This window comes from Physeter macrocephalus, chromosome 13, assembly GCF_002837175.3.
Source record: "Physeter macrocephalus isolate SW-GA chromosome 13, ASM283717v5, whole genome shotgun sequence".
NCBI classification, from domain to species: Eukaryota; Metazoa; Chordata; class Mammalia; order Artiodactyla; family Physeteridae; genus Physeter; species Physeter macrocephalus.
Window position 1 is genome coordinate 85,067,532 of NC_041226.1, and position 20,655 is coordinate 85,088,186.

The window sequence follows — 20,655 nt, forward strand, 5'->3', positions numbered from 1 at the left end:
TCACATCTGGCCTGGGTCCCCACCTGTGTCCTCGGCTCAGGACTCTCCTGCAGCCTCTGGACCCATAGATCTGGCTTCTCCTCGTCCCGGAGACCCAGCGGTCCAGACGCCACCTCCCCGTCACCCCCATCCACCACCAAGGCCACCAGCCATCTCCCCTGGTCCCCCCTCAGTCTCAGCTACTGCCTTCTCGCCCCGCTCCTGTGTGCCTCCCCGGCCCCGGCTGCCTTTCCGCCCTGGCCCCTCCCATGGACCCACAGACAGATTTTTGTCACGGCACAAACCTTCCGTGCCACCCTCCCGCTGGAAACCCTCAGGGCTGGCCCGTCTTCTTAGGACACAGCCTGCTCCCTGCCAGGCCCCACCCTAGCCTCACCTCTGCTCTTGACACCTTAGCGCCCGGGCGGTCCTCTCTTCCCCACGCTGGCACACTCGCTCCCAGCACCAGACTCCGTTCACGACACCCCCCGTGCTGGGAACCCTTCGCCCTCCCCCACCCCCCGTTGCCGCAGTCACTCCCAGGGAGGAGCTCTGACTCCCAGAGTCAGCAGCACGCTCCGGGGACACGGGGCTGTGCGTGGTGAGGGGTCACATCCATCGCCCGGCGTCTCCAGCGCCCCTCAGAGAGGGACCGACCGCATCCAGGGCGCTCACTGCCGCGTCCCAGCCCCTCCCGCAGCCGGCACACCTGCGCCGTGCACACGGCCTCCAGCCCACGAATCAACACCCCTCCCGGGGGGCCAGACCCACTGAGACACACGGGGCCCTCATCTCGCTCCCCCACGGGAATGGCTGGGAGAACATCTGCGCACAGGCAATTCAGAACATAGGACGGGACGTCTGAGCCCCTGCGCTCTGCCGTGGACGTGCTGGACGGTCCCGGTTCCGCCCTGAAGGGCTCTGATCGGGGCTCCACCCAAGCGCCCAGCAACCAGCAGCATCTCTTGGCCACAGCTCCCCAGCATCCGGGCCCCGAGGAACCCCTTATTCATCCTACAGAAACTGGACAGGGCTGGGGCCGGGCGAGCCTCTCTGCCTCAGCCTCAGCCTCTGCGTGGCGGCCATCCGGTTTCAACTCAAACGTCACCCCTTGGTGAAGGCAGCCAGGACCCCACACTAGGAAGGAGGAATCCCCCACCCCCCCCTTGCCCAGAAAACTCGCTCAGGTTTATTTTCTTGTCCATCGCAGCAGCAAATCATCTGCTCCTTTCCTTCAACCACTTACTCCCTACCGCCCCTCCCCCTGCACCAGAGCTGTCTACTCCAGGCCGGCAGGTATTTGGGATCCTGCACCCCTTAGCCACTCAGTCCACGTTTGTTGAATGACTAATGGAAAGACTTTCGGGCCTGCAGACGGCGGCGGCCCCGGGATAAATCTCCCCTGGGCTTGCGGAGCTTGAGAGCAGGCGGCGTGGGGAGAATCCCCCGAATCCCCAGGCCTTCCCCAGGCATGGCCAAAGCCAACTGACTGAGTCTCCAGCCAGGACAGAGCCGGGTTCCAGTGCGTGACCCCCCTCTCTGATCCTGGCTGGACCCCGCTGCCCAGAGCCTCGGGCTGCTCACGGCAGGGCAGCTTCATCCCAGGGGAGCCGCGCCCTGGAAGCCTGACCCAGGACATACACCCAGGGAGTCGCTGGTGGGGACACAGGGCTCAGACCCCTTATCAGCAGTCCCTGCGCTGGAAACCACAGATGGGGAAACTGAGGCCTGGCCCCCAGTCAGGACAGGGCACGGGGGTTCTGGTGCCCGGGCACCACGCCCTGCAGGGCCCAGGATAAGCCCCTTCTTCCTCCCTGGAGGCCGGGGCTGCATTTCTGCCGATCTCCTCCAATTGCTCCTGCATCCTGTCCACTGCCTTCCCGGCAGGGCTCAGTCTAGCAAGTGGTTGTAGCTTCTCGGGTTTACCTCCCCCCCCGCCAACACCATGGTCTCCGATGGCGTCTGACTCACTGCAGCCGGGACCTCTGTGCAAAGTCGGGAATCACGAGGGGAGGCGGGGGAGGCTGGGGAGGCTGGGGAGACCTGCCTTCCGCCCTCCTCTGCAGGCGACTCCCCCCAAGGCAGGGCCACCAGGCAGTAGTCCAGGGAGACCCTTGGGCGGAAGTGCTGCAGGCTCAGCGTGAATGACCCCTAAGCACGCGAGGCCCCCAGCCAGGCCTCCGGTGCCACTACAGACCCTGAGGCCCTGGAGCCTGTAGAAGGAGCCGCTGCTGGATCACAAAGGATTCAGCCCTGGAGCGGGAGGCTAAGGACTCTTTCAGCTGCAGAGGCCCCAGGGGGCCCAGGGGGGGCCTGGAGAGAGCCAGCTATCCCTGAGCCCAGATGCAAGGGCCTTCCCGGCCTCCAGTTCAGAGGTTCCCCAACAGCCTTCCATCCCGTGCCCAGCTGGCTGTGACGGTGTGTCTCTGGAAGTCTGACCTCACTCTCTCTTGCTGCAGCTAAAGTTCTCTCCAGAAGCCGAGATCACCGGGAGGGCCCTCAGTCCCGTGTCTCAAACCCAGTGTGCACGTGGCTTATGGTCTAAGTGCGCGTGGGGCGCGTGCCCACGGGGGCCGGTCCCCCAGCGCGCTCTGACCAGCAGGGACACGCGGGGACGGTGCTCATGGTGAGGGCGTGGGGGTCCGAGGGGGGCAGCAGCATACCCAAGGCACCGACCGGCCTCTGGCCCAGACATGCTGCAAGCATTAGCCTCCTCTGGTCTGCACTCATCCTTCCAGTGTTCCCGTCCTGCCCTCGGTTTGGTCAGGCGCTGAGCCGAGGGAGGGGCTGAGGAGAGAGAAGACCCAGGAGCTCGGAGAGCCCAGGGGGTGTAGATTTGTGACGGTCCCCATCCCGGGGACGAGCGGGGCAGGCCCAGGGTCAGCGTCCGGGTCAAGGACGCCTCGGCCAAGCGAGGCACAGGGTGGGCCACGGGAAGAAAACACTGGCTCCCAGCCACGCTGTGCCCTTTCCACAGAGGAGAGACTGAGGCCCCCAGGCTGAGGCAGTGTGCGCGCTCCCACGAGGGCGGGAAGGAGGGCTCGGGCTTAGCAAGACGCAAGTCGTGCCCGTGCAGCCTCGGGCCTCCGCCCCCGCGCCCTGCCCCAGCTCGACCCCCCTGCAGATGCTGGAGATGTAGCACCTGGTACAAGCCCGGAGCAGCCAAAGGCTTGGCCGCCCCTTAAGCGTCAGGCCCTGGAGCTCCGCTCTGCTCCCTCCTTGGAGCTGCCAGGACGACAGGAGCCCCCTTAGTGGGCTTGCAAAGCGCTTTTTTTTTTTTTTTTTTTTTTTTTTTGGTAAAATAGCTTTATCCTCTGTCAAAACACAAACCAACACACTTTGTGGGGAGGGGAGGAGAAGGAGGCATCACAGTCTAGCCCCACGGCTCATTTAGAAGAGGACATGAGAATTAAAAGCCTCACCCCACTGCTTGCCCAGCTGAGAAAAAGTCACGACCCTAACACCCACTTAGCAATATCTCTTGTTATATGAAAAAATATGTATATATTTCCAGGGCCCACCTGGCTCTACTCCTGCACAGAAAGGGTTAACCTTCAAAATTCAATATCAGGGTCCCGGGATGGGGCTGGTAAGGAGAGGCAGATTGGGAAGAAAGGGGGGTGCTGAAAAACAGAGAGGGACAAGCCAACGTGTAACTGGGGCCCTCCGAAACATCCGAAACAGAGAAGGGGGAGGATGCCTGCCAGAGACAGAAACCAGTGCTGTCCCAGGGGGTGTCTCACTCCTGCCCCCAGTGTCAAATGCTCCGGAGTGATCTGTCCTTTCAGACACCCCTGTGAGGTCCCAAGATCGGGATCCATCCTTTGCTCTCAGTCCCAGCCCATTCAACTCACCACCGAGCTTTTAAGGTCCTAAGAGGGAGCAGCGCCCCCCCGCCAAATAAGAAGCGTGAGGAAAGCTGGAGGTCCTTCCTGGGAAGAGGGTATCCCGGGGGTGAGCCACTTCTGGGGTCCCCCTTCAGTCCCTGACCAGGCGGTAAAGGTGGTGCTGGGCCCCCCGCTCACTGGTGGAGACCTCGAAGACACTGGTGGTGCAGACCAGCAGTTCCTGGGTGTCTCTGTTTGTCACCACCTGCCAAGGAGGCCAGGAGAAGGGGTTTATGCTTGGAACGGAGGGCAGGGAACACTGTGCCCTCCCCGAGGAATCATGGGATACCCAAGAAAGGGATCCCCACCATCCTTTGCACTCAGTCCCAGCCCATTCAACTCACCACCGAGCTTTTAAGGTCCTAAGAGGGAGCAGCGCCCCCCCGCCAAATAAGAAGCGTGAGGAAAGCTGGAGGTCCTTCCTGGGAAGAGGGTATCCCGGGGGTGAGCCACTTCTGGGGTCCCCCTTCAGTCCCTGACCAGGCGGTAAAGGTGGTGCTGGGCCCCCCGCTCACTGGTGGAGACCTCGAAGACACTGGTGGTGCAGACCAGCAGTTCCTGGGTGTCTCTGTTTGTCACCACCTGGAGGATGGTGACGTTCTCCAGGACGCTGTTCATCATACAGCGCTCGGGCAGCTGCCACAGCTTGTGCAGAAAATTCACCAGGTACTCACGCATGGGTGGGCGCAGCAGGCGGTACACGAACCTCCCTTCCTCCAGCTGGGCACGCTCCGTCCCCACCTTCTCCACCACCTGCTTGCCAAAGGAGCAGACCTTGGAGGGACAGGCGAGGGTCATGCTCTCCAGGCTCTCGGACTGGCTGCTCACTCCATGGAAGCGACCATTGCTACCGCCGGCCCCCACCTCCTCGCCACTCGGGCCCCGGTTCGGGTCCGCCCAGAGCTTGACCGGGAAGAAGGCGTGGGGGGGCCACGATCATGCAGCTCCCGCAGACCACCCTTTTGCTCAGGGAATTTGTCACAGATCTGCGGGACGTCCACACTCTCGGGGGGGCGGGGGGCGCTCCGGGGCTGGGGCAGTGCCGGCTGATGTGTACAAACAGGTGCCTCCGCTAAGCGTTAGCTCCGCTCAGCCTGCAAGACCACCCCACAGGTATGCGGAGTCTGAGCCCCGAGTTAAATTAGAGAGAAACTGCAGGAATTTAGGGGACTCAGTGAAGTCGCCCGAGGGAGCAGGGGTCAACCCAGCGGCCTGGAACCCGAGCTGGGCTCCCCCCAGGGCTCCCAGCTGCCACAGCCAGGATACCATTCTGTGCATGAGGAGGTGTCAGGAGCCGCCAACCATCTCCATCCCCGTCCGCTCCCAGTGTGTGGGCAGATGTTCCTCCAGCTGCGGAGGTCAGCTACCTTGAACCACGTGCATTCGGAGCTGTACCTTCTGCACAGTACGCCATCCCAAAGAGGTGTGTGAAACCGTGAGAGTTCTAGTTAAATCTACCAGCCTCATAAGTAATGGCGTGACTTTATAAAGGAATTAACGCAGGCCAGGTTGGAGCTGAGTCTGGGCTGGGATCAGGGCTCAGCCTGGAGAAGGAAGAGGCCTCAGTCTGGAACTAGGGTGTGAAGCAGTGAGGGCTGAGCCTGAAGCCTGGATCAGGGCTGAGTCTGGGGGAAAGGACTGGGCTCAGCAAGGGGTCCCAGGCTGAGAGGCGGAATCTCTTCCCCAAACGGCCAAAGCCCAAGCCACCCATGAGATCCTCTTCTTGTGCTGCGAGCGGCAAGATATTTTCACCAGCTGCCCGCTGCATCCCCCATAAAGCCATAAAGCAGAAACTGACTTTGAAATGGCCCTTTCTCTGCCTGTATCCTCGGGCATAAATTTAAATAAAATGGCGATCTAAATGCCTGCGACTCTGAGCGGTCCTCGTGGGGCTGTCTCTCCGGGCTGCGTGGGGAGACAAAACGCCCCCGTAAACGCATCCTCCTGTGCCACGCGGGTGAACGTCGGGGGGTGGGGGGGCAGCAGGGAGTGGGGCAGCCCTTGGCAAATGGAGTGGACACGTGGGACCGGTGCCTTCCCCTCTGCTGATGCCGGCTCCCAGGGGGACAGGAGAGACGCTGGGTCACCCGAGGGAGGGGCTGCACCTCCGTCCACCTGGGAAAACGGGGAAAAACACAGCATCTATTTTGCACGCTCTTTGTAAGACTTAACAGGCACTGAGCGGACTCCCTACCCACGGTAAGTGCTCGTAAATATCCTGCGTGTCTCCGCTGTCTTGAGAACCCACAGGGAGCACCGACGGGGGACTCAGCTGATCCGACTTGTGCGGAGCTCCCTTCTCAAACCCAGGCGTGTGGAGGAACCCCCAGAGTGCTGGCTCCACCCCAGGGTTCCGAGCCAGGCCTGGGAGGGCCTGAGAATGTGCATTTCTAACAGGTTTCCAGCTGGTGCTGCTGGTACAAGGACCACACCTGGAGACGTGCTGTGCTAGAGAAAGCTCGCCCGGTTGCGGTGGGCTCGTTAGCAGCAGGTGGGCACGGGAGCAGGAAGACGGGGCGGAGGGTCTCGCCGTGGCCCAGGCTGGAGAGGACCGGAGGGCTCCGCCCGCGTGGGAGCAGGGAAAAAGGAGGGCCCGCCATGCCTTGGTCTGACCCGGCCCCCCAGCCCTGCCCCAGCCCTGCCCACGCAGAGCCCCCTCGGGCAGGGTACCCTGCGCACACAGCACGGGGCAGGGCACCCAAATCAACTGCTGCCTGGCCTCACGCTCCTGCCCACGTGCTCCTCCCTCACGGCCGCAGCCTAGACACACAGGTCCACGCACAGGTGGACAAACCAAAGCTCGGGAAGGTGAGGACCCACCACGTCCTCCTGGCCAGGGAGTGGCGGCTGCTCTCCAAATGCAAATCCTGGGCTTCCTTCCCAACACCCTCTCCAACCATTCTCTCTGCAAACTCGGAGACTGAGCTTCCAGCCAGGTCCCAAGTACAAGCCCTGGTGTTCGGGGGTACACGCCAAACCCACGGTGCCCTTAATCGGGTCCCGACAAGACTGGACCCTCCCCTCAGCCTCCATCCTCTGGACGGCCAGGCCACACGTTCCTGTCTCCCAGTGCAGCCCCAGAGGAGGAAAGCCATCAGGACATCGTGCTGTCGCGAGCAACTTGGCTTTTATGGATGGCCTTTGCCAAGATCTGCAGCCTGGCACAAACAGGCAGATGCAACCCACCAACAGTGAGGAAGGAAAACGGTTACAGGGACGAGCTCCCGGGACCTGTAGGGGGAGGGAATGGGGGGTGATCTGGTGACACGGGTGGGAGGTGAGGGCAAGAGCCAGCTGTCAGGAGGGGCTATGGGCTGGCGTAAGGACAGGTGTGATCGGGGTACCTAAAACGCCAGCAAGGAGTAAGACGGCACAGGGCTTCCCGTGGAGCAGTGGGCAGACGTGAGCTCAGCGGTGTGTGCTCACAGCCATATGAGGAAAGGGCTCAGGGGCTCATGGAAGGTTTTGCAAATAAGAGGGACTTACTGTTCCACTAGCAAAATCAAGGGTCCGAGTGCAGCTATGGGCGGGACTCAGGGGCTCTATCTGGATCGGGCAGCAGTGATGAGCTGAGTGTCTTGTTGGCCTGGGCTCAGAGTCCAGGTCACCCCCCAGCCTGGGTGCAGAGTTCTCCATAGCTGGAGTCCAAGGTTGAGCATAGGTCAGGGCAGAGCCTATGCTGTGGGCGGCTGGGCACTAAGGAGGCAGGAGAACTTAGCAGGGAGAGCCCGTGCAGGGCGCAGCTGCAGGGCCCAAGCAGCTGGGCGTAGAATAGATAGTGTTCACAGGCAGCGGGGTGCGGGGGGCTGCTCTTCCTTTTCCTCAGCCACGCCACTTGTCTACAGTCTGGATACGGTCACTCAGACCCCTCCCAGCCGGAGGTCAATCCAGCGCACTCTCTGAGGGGCTCGCCAGTGGGCCAGGCTTCCCTGACTCCAGTGCCTGCTTCCACCAGGCCTCCACCAGCCAGCCATCAGCCAGGATGAGTCCCCATCTAGATCCATTCCACGTCACCACCGGCCCTGACCTGCTTCCTTCTCTCTGCCCTCTGCCAAACCAAATGAGGGACACCCCCCCCCAACCCTGCAACACACCACCCCTGAGACTGAGACAGAAGGTGGGGACTTTCGCCGCTGACGCAGGGTAATGACAAGGGCAGAAGAGGGGGCGCTGGAAGCTGCACAGCAGGAGATGCAAAGCTGACATCTGACTTCCTTTTCTAGAAACCTCTTGGTCTCCCTGGAGAAGAGCCTGATTCCAGGGTGGAGCAGGGCAAGGGCCTGGAGCATCCTGTGATGTCAGAAAGTGAAGGGGGCGGGGCATGAGGACAGGGCAGGGAGCCAAACGAAGGAGCTGCCACCGCTGGAGCGTCTGGGCGAGACAATAAACACGGGGGTGTTGCATTCACCCATAGCAAAGCGAATGTCTGCGAGTCCATACCGGCATTAACAAATAACTGGATAAATAATTAAGTGGAAGAGAAGGGACAGATCTTCCCTAGAGAAGAATTCTAATTAACACATGTAGAAGGAATGAGGGAAATTGAATATCCCGTGAGCACACCGCTGCCAGCAAGACCCGCCGATGGCAGCTCAAAATCATGAACAAAAGTTTAAGGAAAAGGAATGAATGGTAAAGTCTCCAATGACTTCCCTCAAAGATATTTATTAGTTATGAAGAGAAAAATAGTAACTTTCCAGTAACTTTTCAAAATAGTACGTTTGCAGTAGAGGAACCCAACCAGCACCAGCTTGATGGAGGGATGGAGGTTAACACCACCTAAGACCTCAGACGTCAGGTCCACCCCACGCGACAGCTGCGGAGGGCGCCTCCCTTCTCTCAAATTCCTGCCCAAAATGCAGAGCCTCCATCTCATGGTGAAAAAAAAATAGTTGACAAACCCAAATCGGGGCACATTCTATAAAATAACCGACCAGCACTGTCCCAAAAAGGCAGAGACAGGAACAGAATGAGGGAACGGCACAGGCAGAGGGCTCAGGAGAGCGGACAACAAAATGCAAGGGGGCGCCTGGGGCGGGATCCACATCGGATCCTGAAACAGGGACAGGACTTCAGTGGAAAACTGGGGAGCCCGCAGCGAGGTCTGTGGTTTAGGGAACAGTCTCACACGCACGGTAATATCTTCCCCTTGCTGATTGTATTACAATCAGGTAGGGGTGTGAGGGAGGCTGGGTGGGGTAGTATACAGAAAATCTCTGTCCTAGTGTGCAACTCTACTCTTTATTTTGAAATGATTTCAAGTGAAGAAAGCATCTCCTTGGCCACATTTGTGTGCTTGGACCCCAGCCATCCCTGAGCAGAGCTCTCCCTCCGCAAGCACCTCATTCAGGTGTGTTCCCCAGTGAAAACAGTTTCCTCCCCGACAGGTGAGCTGGCACTAGCCAGCAAAGAAAACTTTCTTACCTGAGAATTGCTGAGCAGCCCTGAGGGGGAGCCCCACACCCACTGCCCCCAGTGGGACCAGTTCCTGGCTCCATATGCCATGCCCTAGAAAGATGACAGCTGCTGTGGGCAGGCCAGCCCTGGTAGGCATTGCCGTAGCACTGGGCCAACTCCTAGCCACTGGCCATTCTATTGGTGGCTGCCTTGGGGTCCGGCATCCATCCTGGTCCAGGATGACAGGTCACATGACACAGGCTATAGCAGCCTTTACATAAAAATCCTTTTGGAAAAAAAAACGCCCACCCAAAGTATTCTACCATCTCCCATCTCTCCTTCTACCTAAACCCATCTCAAATTGTCCATTTAGAAATTTCTTCTAAAGGTTTTCCCAAGGCTCCCCAGTCCCCCTTTGGGGAATCGCAGGATGGCCCCAACAGCCAGAGCCAGAAAAGAGAAAACCCAGCCACCACTCGTGGCCTCATGTCCCCATGCCCCACCCCGAAGGGCCCCCTTAGCCTCTGGCAACACAGAGAAACACCCCAGAACTGTCAGCCTCTTGTCCCAGCCCACTCCACACCCCAGTCCTCCGAGAACTGCAGCGCCCAGGTCGTTTCCATCCAATCAAGGCGGCAGCAGGAGGTATCTGTGAAACACACCGTATGACTTCACAGTGGGAGATAGATTAATAAGCCATTATGAGAAGCAAGCTGATTATTAGCATGAGAATGAAGCTCTGGAGCTAATTGAAGCCATCCGGCAAAATGTCAGCGCCTTCTCAGGGTGTGAAATATTCATGGCACCCGAGCCCCAGCTGGAGAGCAGAGGTTTGCTGGTACCTTTCCTTGGATGGCCACTGTCGGACGGGGCTCCTTCCCCTGTGGCAGGGTCAGGGCCATGGCTCCGAGCCACCTGCTTACTGGGGCAGTGGACTTCTCCAGAGGGGCATGGGGTTTGGTTACAGATGTGGTCCTTTTCTTGATCCACTTTAAGAAAAGAGAGAAATTCTTGTGAGTGTAGAGAGCTTATGGGATCTCGCCTGGGGGAGGCCATTTGTCCCTGGGAGGTGGGGTTCAGGGATGCCCCTTCTGTTGTATTTCAGCTGTGTTCCCTGAGGGGCCTGCCACATCTGTTCCACAGCCTGGAGCAGTGCCATTCTCGACCCTGGAGTAGCCCTCAGCCACTTCCCTCCCCTGACTTTTCCCTCCCCGTTGCTCGGCCAGCAGCCAAGGGCTCTCTCCTCCAGCCAGGGGTCTTCAGCCAGCTCCAGTCACGGTGGGCGTGCAGGATAGGATGGCGCCACAAGGACAGGCCAGCCCCCGTGTGATGCCTTGTCTCCACTAAAACCGAGAGCTCACTGGAGGCCAGGAGCCTGTCTTTCTCAGGGCAAGGATGGCTCCAGGCGGGATGGCTCTAGACGACTCCAGGTGAGATCAGAGTTCTGGGGCAGGAATACACTTTGCCATGTCCTTCCTCGGGGCCTTGCTTCGTGCACAGGCTAGGGGGGACTTGGGGCTCGTGTAGCAGCTGATAGAGAGCCGACAGTCAATGCTGAGGGTTTTATTAGTACGAGTTTCTCCAGCAGAGCCTATGTGAAATGCCGAGGCCAGGAGCTGCAAACCCCCAGGCAGAGCAAAGGTGGCCAGAGGCGGGGCTGGCTGAGGCACACCAGAGCTTCCACCCCCAGAGGAAGGCTGCCAATGGCAACGTTTGACCCGAGGAGTGGGACCCAGGCGTGAGTCTAGGCAGTGGTGGGCGGGGCTGTCAGTATGGGCCCAGGGGAGGTGGTCCCTGCTCCCCCAAAACCTGCTGGGCAAGGACCAACCCAAAGGAGAGGGGCAGTTTCTCAGTCCCCCACAATGTGGAAAATATTAACGGCCTCTTCCCTACTGTCATGATAGCAACCCCACTTTCTACAAAGCAGGGCTTCCCTGGTGGCGCAGCGGTTAAGAATCCGTCTGCCATTGCAGGGGACACGGGTTCCAGCCGTGGTCCGGGAAGATCCCACATGCCACGGAGCAACTAAGCCCGTGCGCCACAACTACTGAGCCTGCGCTCTGGAGCCCGCGAGCCGCAACTACTGAGCCCGTGTGCCACAACTACTGAAGCCCGTGCGCCTAGAGCCCGTGCTCCGCAACAAGCGAAGCCACCGCGATGAGAGGCCCGTGCACCGCAGCAAAGAGTAGCCCCCGCTCGCCGCAACTAGAGAAAGCCCGCGCGCAGCAACGAAGACCCAACGCAGCCAAAAATAAATAAATAAATGAACAAATAAATTTTAATTAATTAATTAATAATAAAAAGTACCAACCTTCTACTGTGTGTTGGATGTGAGACTGACATCAATTTTTCTAACATCAAAAAAAAAAAAAAGCTGCTCTATGCCATTATTTTAATTAAGGTAAATTAAAATTCCTCTGGTTTGAAGATATGTTAAAGACTTTTGTGACAGCCTGAAGATCGTTACTGCCCCCCCTGGGGCTCCGGCTGACCCCAGCTGTGACAGTGTCCGCGATCTGTCCTCCGGCCAAGACCCCAAGGCAGACGCCCCCAACCGGGCATGGGGACAAAGACGGAGTCCCGGAAGCCGCCCTGAGACCCGGACACTCCCAACTCCTGCTGCGGGTCGGAACGGATGCTGCCTTTGGGGGGCACCATGCCCGGTGCTTATGAAAAGCCAGATAATAGACATGCCCCCTCCAGTGGGTATTACCAAGCAACACCAAAGAGTGGAGTTCCGATCCATCTTACAGTGTGGATGGCCTCAAGAACAGGGTGCTGGTGGAGGGGACCAGGCACTCTCCCCCACGTACAGTGATTCCACTTGTGGAGCTGGTGGAGGGGACCAGGCAATCTCCCCCACGTACAGTGATTCCACTTGTGGAAGAGGCAACTCCATCAAGACAGAAAGAACAGGGCGCTGGTGGAGGGGACCAGGCACTCTCCCCCACGTACAGTGATTCCACTTGTGGAAGAGGCAACTCCATCAAGACAGAAAGAACAGGGCGCTGGTGGAGGGGACCAGGCACTCTCCCCCACGTACAGTGATTCCACTTGTGGAAGAGGCAACTCCATCAAGACAGAAAGAACAGGGCGCTGGTGGAGGGGACCAGGCACTCTCCCCCACGTACAGTGATTCCACTTGTGGAACAGGCAACTCCATCAAGACAGAAAGAAGATTAGTGGTAGCCGGGGGCTGGGGCAGGCAATGGAAGGGAGTGCTGGTGGGGACAGGGGCTCCTCAGGGGCAACGAAAAGTTCTCCAATTGCTCGTGGTGCTTGCACAGCTCTGCGAATACACTAAAAATCACTGAATTGTATGGCACACGAATTATATCTCAATAAACCTGTTTTTTTTTTAAAAGAAATCACTATACAGTAATAACATATTTATTCTGAAAAAAGAAATGTACATACACATATACCCTCTTACCTAGCGATTCCACTTCTAGGAATTTTTCCTAAGGAAAGAATTAAGGACGTGCACATAAATGCTTTCATACTTTAAAAAAGACATTTAAGTGTCAAGTGAGAGGGCTTTGAATAGATTACGGTGCATGTATTCACTAGAACACTGCACAAATAGCAACTTAACACAATGTGGTAGAGACGCATCTATTGACACAGATGCGTGCTCACGGTAAACTGTTGAGTGAAATTAACAGGTAACAAACAGCAAATGTGGATACTGTAAAACGATATGCCTCACCGACATGGGAGAGCGGTCGCTGACTTATACACAGGGGCTACTTCCAGATAAGGGGTTTGGGAGGATTTTTCCCCTCCTTCTTTCAATTATCAGGATCGTCTAGCTTTTCCATTTTGACCTGTGTTACTGGTGCGATGATAAACTGGTACGGGTTCTTTTTTGCAGATGGCCAGAGCGGGGGCAAGTCAAGGCAAGTAAAGAGAAGGATGGTCTGGTCTGAGCAAATTGAGAGTCTTCTGGGGGAGCAAAGCAGAGCGGCCTCCCCAGCAGAGAGGGCTCTTGGAGCTGAGGACCTGGGCGCCCGGGCGAGACCTGCCTCTCTGGGCGTCCGTCGTGTATAAAATATACGACAAATCCCACCTGGGATCCTCGCTCCTAGGCTGAGCCCCAGAGGCCCCGAGGAAGCCACTGAAGGAAGACAGCCGTGGGTGCAGGAAGCCAGCTCCACACCCTCACGTCCCGGGGACCAGGCCTGGATGAGGAGCTCGGGCCCCGGGCCAGCAGGTCGGCACTGTGCCTGCTCCCTTGGCCTGTGCGTCATTTCCTGTTAATCAGCATCACTCGGCCCGGGAGATGCCAGCCTGGGGCCGCGCCAGCTGCCGGGAGGAGCCGCTACCTGTTCCGCGCACGGTCGGCTGGCTTTGGGTAGCCCGGGCCTGAGCGGAGTGGACAGGGCTGCCTGCTCCGTCCCGAGGAGAGGAGCGCTGGAAGCAGACACAGCAACACCCAGCGCCCGCCTGACGAGGGGCAGGCCCCCCCCCCAACGCAGCCCCGGGCCCGCCGCCCCTCCATGGCCCTGCCCAGGTGCAGGAGGCTGTGAGACAGGACTCCCCCGGACACCAGCCTCGGGTGATGAGGCCAGAGGTTCCACCGGGACAGCGACAGGGCTGTTGCAGAGGGACAGCACGATCCGATCCGGCCCATGGCGTTAAGTGAGCACGTACTAAGTGCTCTAATGGGCTGTTTCCCCTACCCCTCACACCAGCCGTGTACCCACCCTTACAGATGAGGGACCAAGGCTCAGGAAGGTCACTGCCCAACTAGATTACTAGTTGGGCCCAGACTTAAGTCTCGCTGAGTGGGGAAGCTGTGCCCCAGGCTCGCTGCAGAGGCTCTGGGTTGCCAGGGTCGGGCTGCCCACCAAGCACCCGCAGGCCTCCAGACTGGGCCGGGGGGCTGGCAGCTCCATCCCCGTGGGGAGGCAGGGAAGAGGCTCCATCTGAAAGACCGACGGAGCAGGCGGGCAGGGTCCCGGTGGTCATGGCCTAGGGCAGCCTGGAGTCTCCAGAAGCTCCTGCATGACAGGCAGGGCCAGGAGCCCGGGATGGGCCTGTGCCCTTGGGGAGGAGAGGAAAAAAGTGGAGCTTGCCCACCCGGGGAGGGCCTGTCCCAGCTCTGCTTCCCCGGAAACAGGCTGCAGGAGCGTGGGCCCTGGAGGCCCCCCTGTAAGGAGCTGAGGACAGCAGGTGGGCAGAGAACAAGGAGGGCCTGCAGTGAAGGTGCAGCAGCCGAGGCTCGGCAGGTCACACGGGGTGGGGCTCGGCGGGGGTGGTCTTGGGGGAAAAGCAGAAACGAAAAGTCTCCCCGGACCCCTACCCAGCTCGAACCTTCTGCAGCTTCGGTGCCACCCCCTCCCTGGGCCCCCTTTGCAGGTTTGCAGAGGTTGAGGCAGAGACCCGCATCCGTGCTCCCACACTCTCTGGGTGTCTCACTCGACAGTGTCATGTCCATCGCGTCCAGATACAGAAGTGCATTCAGCCTTTCCAGTTACACGTGTCGAACCTCAGGGCACTGCCTGCGTGCCGAGGCCCCTGGGCGTGGGGCGGTGTCCCCCATCCCCCGACAGTTCAGGAGAGGTGGGCGCCGGGACAGAACCTGCAGGACCCCCAAGCAAGTGCAGAGAGCCCACCAGGCCTTGGTGTCCTGGCCTGGGAAGCAGGGTCTGTTGACCACACAGCTGCGACCACATCTGGTAAGTGGGAAAGCTCTCAGGGACGTTCGGATGGCAGCAGGGAAACTGGAGCCGAGGAAGCAGAGACAGCCCGGCTGCAGTAACTTCTTGCTCAATCAATAGCTATTTCCCTGCTCCAAATTACTTTCTTTTCCCCCTGAAACCATCAGAGGCAGCTACTGCCAATCAGCTATGACACGTTAAAGAAATGCTATTGGAATTTCCAGGCCTGAGAGCGTTCTCCTGACCCAGTGTTAGCTCAGCCATCCCTGGCAATGCCACGGAGAGGACAAGACGTAAAAAGAGCTAATGGACCGGGCTGAGCAGCTCGGCTCCGGCCACGGGGCAGCCAGGACCTGCGCGAGGCCCAGGGTCCCCAGAGCGGCCTGCTGGGGCCTCCACGCGACGGCGGAGTGGGCGCCAGACTGTCCCTCCCTCCCTGGGCCCGACTTTTTTTGTTTGTTTGTTTTGTTTTTGTTTTCGTTTTTTGTTTTGTTTTGCTAATTGCTTTAGAACCACAACAAACCGGTACAGAGAATGCCCTGTACAAAACAACACAATAAAGATGGAGATGCTCCCTTAGGCGAGACTGAAGGTCTCAGTCTCTGGTATTTGGATTTGAGGCTGCAGTCCTTGTTCTCGGATGGATCACTGGGTGTGTGGCACCATCCACGCTTTTAACCAGATTTGAACAGGAGAATGGCCACTTGGCTCAGGTGGAAGCAGATGAAGTGTTTGGTTTCATGTGTCACAAAACTACCAAAGTTCCTCCCCACGATGCAGTGCCCGGTAGGGCTGTACTTCTTGTCAGACTCCTTGATATGGGCAGCAACGGCCTTCTCTGTAGTATATTTCTCTAGTTCCTGAGTAGCACACTCCACCGAGTCCCGTTGCATCTCCTGTGACACATTGGCATTTTTCATCACGGCCTTTCGGTCACACGTGGTTGGCCGACTGCAACGGTCTCCTGGGGGAGGGGCTGGTGAGGCTCAGACCCGTCGACGGGAGCGGTCCCTACGGAAGCCGCGGCGCGTCTACGGAGCCCCACGCCAGCCGCCGCCGCCTAGTCATGGGCCCGACTGTTAACTGCCCCGACGGCATGCCAGGCCGAGCATGGGGTACGAGCCCACAGAAATGACAGAGACGAGTGTCCTGCCCTCTGGAAGCAGGCAGGATGGGAGGCCACGCAGAAGCAACTCTTGGAGGGGCTGAAATAACCAAGCTGGGGCCGTGTGCTCACAGCAAGAGGGAGTTCATCTCCCCAGCAGGGCCCCGGGGACCCTAAGCCCCCCGGCATGGATAAGAGAGCCTCCGGCAGGCTTTTCCTGCGATGGGGACGCGTCTCACCTGTTCCCAAATGTAGCGGATTGAATGGGGGTTCTCAAAAGGTATGTCCATGTCCTTACCCCCAGAACCTGTGAATGTGACCTTGTTTGGGGAAAAAAGGTCTTTGCAGATGTAATTAAGTTAACGATCTTGAGATGAGAAGATCATCCTAGATTAACCGGGTAGGTCTTAAATCCGATGGCAAGTGACCTTATAAGAGAGACAGAGGAGAAGCCACATGAAATTGGAAGAGAGACTGGAGGGGTGCGACCACAAGCCAGGGACACCTGGGCCACCACGAGCTGGAAGAGGCAGGAAGGACCCTCCCCCAAAGCCTCTGGAGGGAGCGCAGCCCTGCCGACACCTTGATTTTGGATTTCTGTCCTCCCGAACTGGGAGACGATAAACTCCTGTTGCTTTCAGCCCCCCAGTTTTGGGCAGCCCCAGGACACTCACAGACCAAGCACGGAAAACATTGAGCTCAGCAGCAAAGCGTGTGGTTCAGGTGGGAGTCCTGGCTACTAGCTGTGTCCTTGGGCAGGTTACTTAACCTCTCTGAGCCTCAGTCTCTATATCTTAAAATGGGAATAGCACTAGAACCTTCCAGAAGGTTGGGAGTGATTACATGAAATGACGTCTGGCACGTGAAGAGCCGTGTGAAGGGGTCACCATCCCTAGGCCCCCTCCCTGAGGTCCCATCCTTGCCCTATCGTGTCACCTCTACCTAACTTCACCAAGGCCCCCAGGGACTCATATAGGTGAGTCTGGGGGATCTTAGGAGCAAGCATGCTTCCTACCCTACCCATATCAGAAGGAGATGAGAGCCCCTCCTGTTCCTCAGCCTCACATCTCCAAGTCATCCTTCACAGTGCCCGTAGCAAAAATGGCAGTGATGATAATAGTTGCAGTAGTAGAAAAACACTTAGACATTCTTCTGAGAACATCATGCTTCACAAAGGAACCAGCACCTCATAATAGACATATAAGGTCAGCACTAGAGTTATTCTCCGTTGACAGGTGAGGAAACTGAAGCACAGAGAAGCTTGTAACTTGCTCAAAGTCCCAGGAGCCGGGACACCCACCAGGCCATCTGAGCCTTTATCCTGTTGAAACTTGCCGAAGTGAATATTACAGCTGTATTTATATGATGGCCCAAGAGACGCCTCTCACCCACTAGATTCTAAGCAGGGCCCGGTCTGGTTGTGCTGGCTGCCCTGTCTCTTGGCACAAAATAACTGCTTGACTAGTGCTTGAGGAACGGACAAGTAGATGGATGGATGATGGCTGGATGGACAGATGGAGGGATATTAGATGGACGGATGGATGGACGAATAGGTGGATGGACGGATGGGTGGGTGGATGATGGATGGACGGATGGATGGGTGGGTGGATGACGGATGGATGGATGGAGGCCTCCCAGCAGAGGTGCTGGCTTCTGAGGGCACACTAACACCAGAGGAGCGGGGAGAGTCAAGTGTGGAGTTTGAAACCCTGGTGTTAGTCCAGCCCTGCCCATCCTGTCGGATTGCATTGCTGGGGCCCTACATCATCTCCTGTGGTCCCTCTGGGCTCCGAGATCAGACCTGTGAATCAGAGCTGTGAGTCCTGGATTACTTCCTCATACACGCCAGCACTTACAGAGCAGTTTCTAAAGCATGTTTATGTGTGCTCTCTCACGTACACCCCCAAGATCAGATTCTGGCACGTGTCCTATTAGGGGCCATCAGCACGGCCCTCAGAGGAGGGTGCTTCTTTGCCCAAGGTCTCAAAGCCAGCAAATGGTGGGGCGTGGGAATTAAACAGGACTCTCCACTCCCAAGGACAGGGCCCTTCCACCGACGGGGCCGTGCATCAGGAGAGGAACACGGGCTCAGGGCCCACACGAACGTGGACTCGACTCTGGTGCTCAAGAGCCGCGAGCTGGGTGACCTCGGGCACCAGCAACAACGCCAGCTTTCGGAAAGACGAGTGTCAGCGCACGGGAAGCCTCCAGCACACGCTGGGTTCTGAACAGGGACGCACGTGATTACAGGATCCCGCGAGCCTGGTTCACGCATCAAGGTGGCCTCAGCAACCCGTGGCTTTTGTCCCGATAAGCTTCGCCCCTTGGATTCCTGCGGCTCGGGGCTCAGATCCCAGCCTGCAAACAGGACCTGGCAAGACAGGCCAGCCGCCCAGAGGTGCCCAGCCAGGGCACCCACAGGCACCACCATGAGGGTCGTCCCTCACGTGGACCTGAGGCACCCGGACGCACCCAGAATGTCGACGGCGTGGCGCCCGCCGAGTGGCCCGCGCGTCAAGCCTCCGTTGTTCATTATTCACAGACTTAGTCATTCATGCATTTAGTCATTTTCTTGGTCTAAAGAAGAAAGCAAATTCCACCTTCCGCCAGCCCCGGCAGAATGACCGGGCACCCCAATCACGGCTGTTGGGTTTAATGAGGTTTCTCAGACCCTCGTGACCGTTTCAGAAACGCTGTCCAAGGTACAGCGGGCAGGGGCACCTCATGCCAGGAGGGTGTTCCTTTACAAGAGGAGCAGTGAGAAGGTCAATTAAGACAGGGGCCCCCCGAAGGGGAGGCTCCCAGACCTCCCCAGAACTCGCCCCCAGAAATGGGTGTACCAGCCGGAAACGGGGGGGTGGGGGGAGGTGGCAGCCGTGAGGGCCACTGCCCTGGACCGCCAGCTCGAGTGCAGGCCCTTAGGGAGTGTTTGCTCGTGGCCACTATTACAAAAGCCACACGGACAGCCGGGTCTCACCTGTGCGTGCTGATGAACTAATTCACATTCATACACGCCTTCATTCTGCCACGTGTGCATTTTCAACTGTTTCACGAACATCTAGTGCGTCCTTCCTAAGGAGCCCACACATTTATTTATGAACTCACACGTCCACAGTGCAGGCAGGCACACACGCGCTCAGTCCTGTAGGCTGTGTGGGGTTTGCAGGGGCAGAGACAGCGGGTGGGTCGGGGGCCACTGGGAGAGCAGGCAGTGCTTCCTGGGGAGGGCGCCTCAGAGTGCCGTGTGGGGAAGGCGTGGAGTTGCTCCAAGTCGCGTGGATAGCAGCCACAGCAGCAGGGAAACCCCAGGCACCAACAAGAGTGAACCTTCCAGGTGGCAGAGGTCATGCCGCCATCCAGGGAGTCGGCTGGCTCACAGAGGGCGTCTCGGTTTGGGGGTCCAAACCGTGCAGGTGGTGGGCACCCCCATACCCACAGCACATCAGAACCCACCTGGCCGGCCCTACAATGCCCAGCGAGGGGCACGCTGGCACGCTGTGGCCAGTGCGGCAATTTACAATGAAACACTCATCACTGCTGGCAGAGCCCTGAAATGTGGCACGGCACGGAGAGGGCAAAAAGAGTCATCTGGCATTTAGTAGTTGTGTCAACAAAGCTCTACTTGGAAGTGAATTCAATCTGATGGCACCCCAGCCAGTGAGCATCAGGACCCGGCCAACCTGTCCTGCCGCGGCAAGATGATGGCTCATTCCCGGGACATCCAGGAGAGAGCTCGCCAACGGGAGACACACCTGGGCACGGCGCAGACTTGGCTGGAGGTCATAGCCAACGGTACTCCACTTAAGGGGAGCCCATGAAATTTTAACGACATTCTGAGGTTTGCCAAAAGCATCCTTTTAACAGGAGAGCAAGAAACGCCCCTGCGTGGAGCCTGGGCGGCAGGGACTGAGAGGAACTCTTTCCTTCCCGTGTCCCCGTCACTGAGCTCCAAGGCGAGCACGCCCACGGGGCCGCCCAAACTCCGGCTTCCCAGGCAACCGCAGCTCAGGCCCTGCCTCTGGCTTCATTCCCCTGTAAGCCCCTCCCCGGGGCAAAGGCACCCCTCGTCCATCCCAAGGACTGGCGTCCCTCTGGAAAGGGCTGCCTCGGGCCCACATGCCTCTCTTGAGTAGCTTTTCAGAAGTAATTTCCATGTAATGAGAACACAGGGAAAACTCGTTATTCCAGACACCGCTAATTAGGGGTCTGGGGCCAGAAGGAAGTGACATTTGCTTTCTCCACAGACAGTGCGAATTAACAACCAGACAAGATCGCAGGCACCTTTAAAGAGCCAGAAACAGCTCCTGGCCAGCGGCTGTCAGCCGTCAGGAGCAAGGTCCACGTGAGAGGTGTTAATTACAAGTCTTTCTCTCCTAGTCAGTGAGGAAGACCCCAAAGGGCCGCCCGGGGCATCACTGCCTCCAACCCCGAGTGTGAGATGCCCCAGAGCAGCCCTGGGAGGGTGACACCAGTATTATTCCCATTTCACAGAGGAGGAGACTGAGGCTCACCCTGGGTCTCACAGGGAGGACCCCCCAGAGACCACTAGGCCCCACTGCCTGGGGTCCGGCTCACTCCCCCCATGGCAGTCGGTGGAGAGGACACAGGCTCTGTACTCCATCCT

The 20,655-nt window shown here is 58.4% G+C and overlaps 1 protein-coding gene and 1 pseudogene across 1 annotated transcript in view; both read right to left on the reverse strand.

Annotated features, from left to right (window-relative positions):
* Positions 1 to 4,334: 4,334 nt before the first annotated feature.
* On the reverse strand, positions 4,335 to 11,921 carry LOC102990556 (transcriptional enhancer factor TEF-4-like; annotated as a pseudogene).
* A 3,679-nt stretch (positions 11,922 to 15,600) lies between these two features.
* LOC102990294 (dynein light chain 1, cytoplasmic-like) overlaps positions 15,601 to 20,655 on the reverse strand; it is a 39,279-nt gene continuing 34,224 nt past the window's right edge. The window contains exon 2 of the mRNA XM_007113095.2: positions 15,601 to 15,890. Within this exon, the coding sequence (XP_007113157.2) occupies positions 15,601 to 15,890 (290 nt within the window). The remainder of the gene's footprint in view (positions 15,891 to 20,655) is intronic.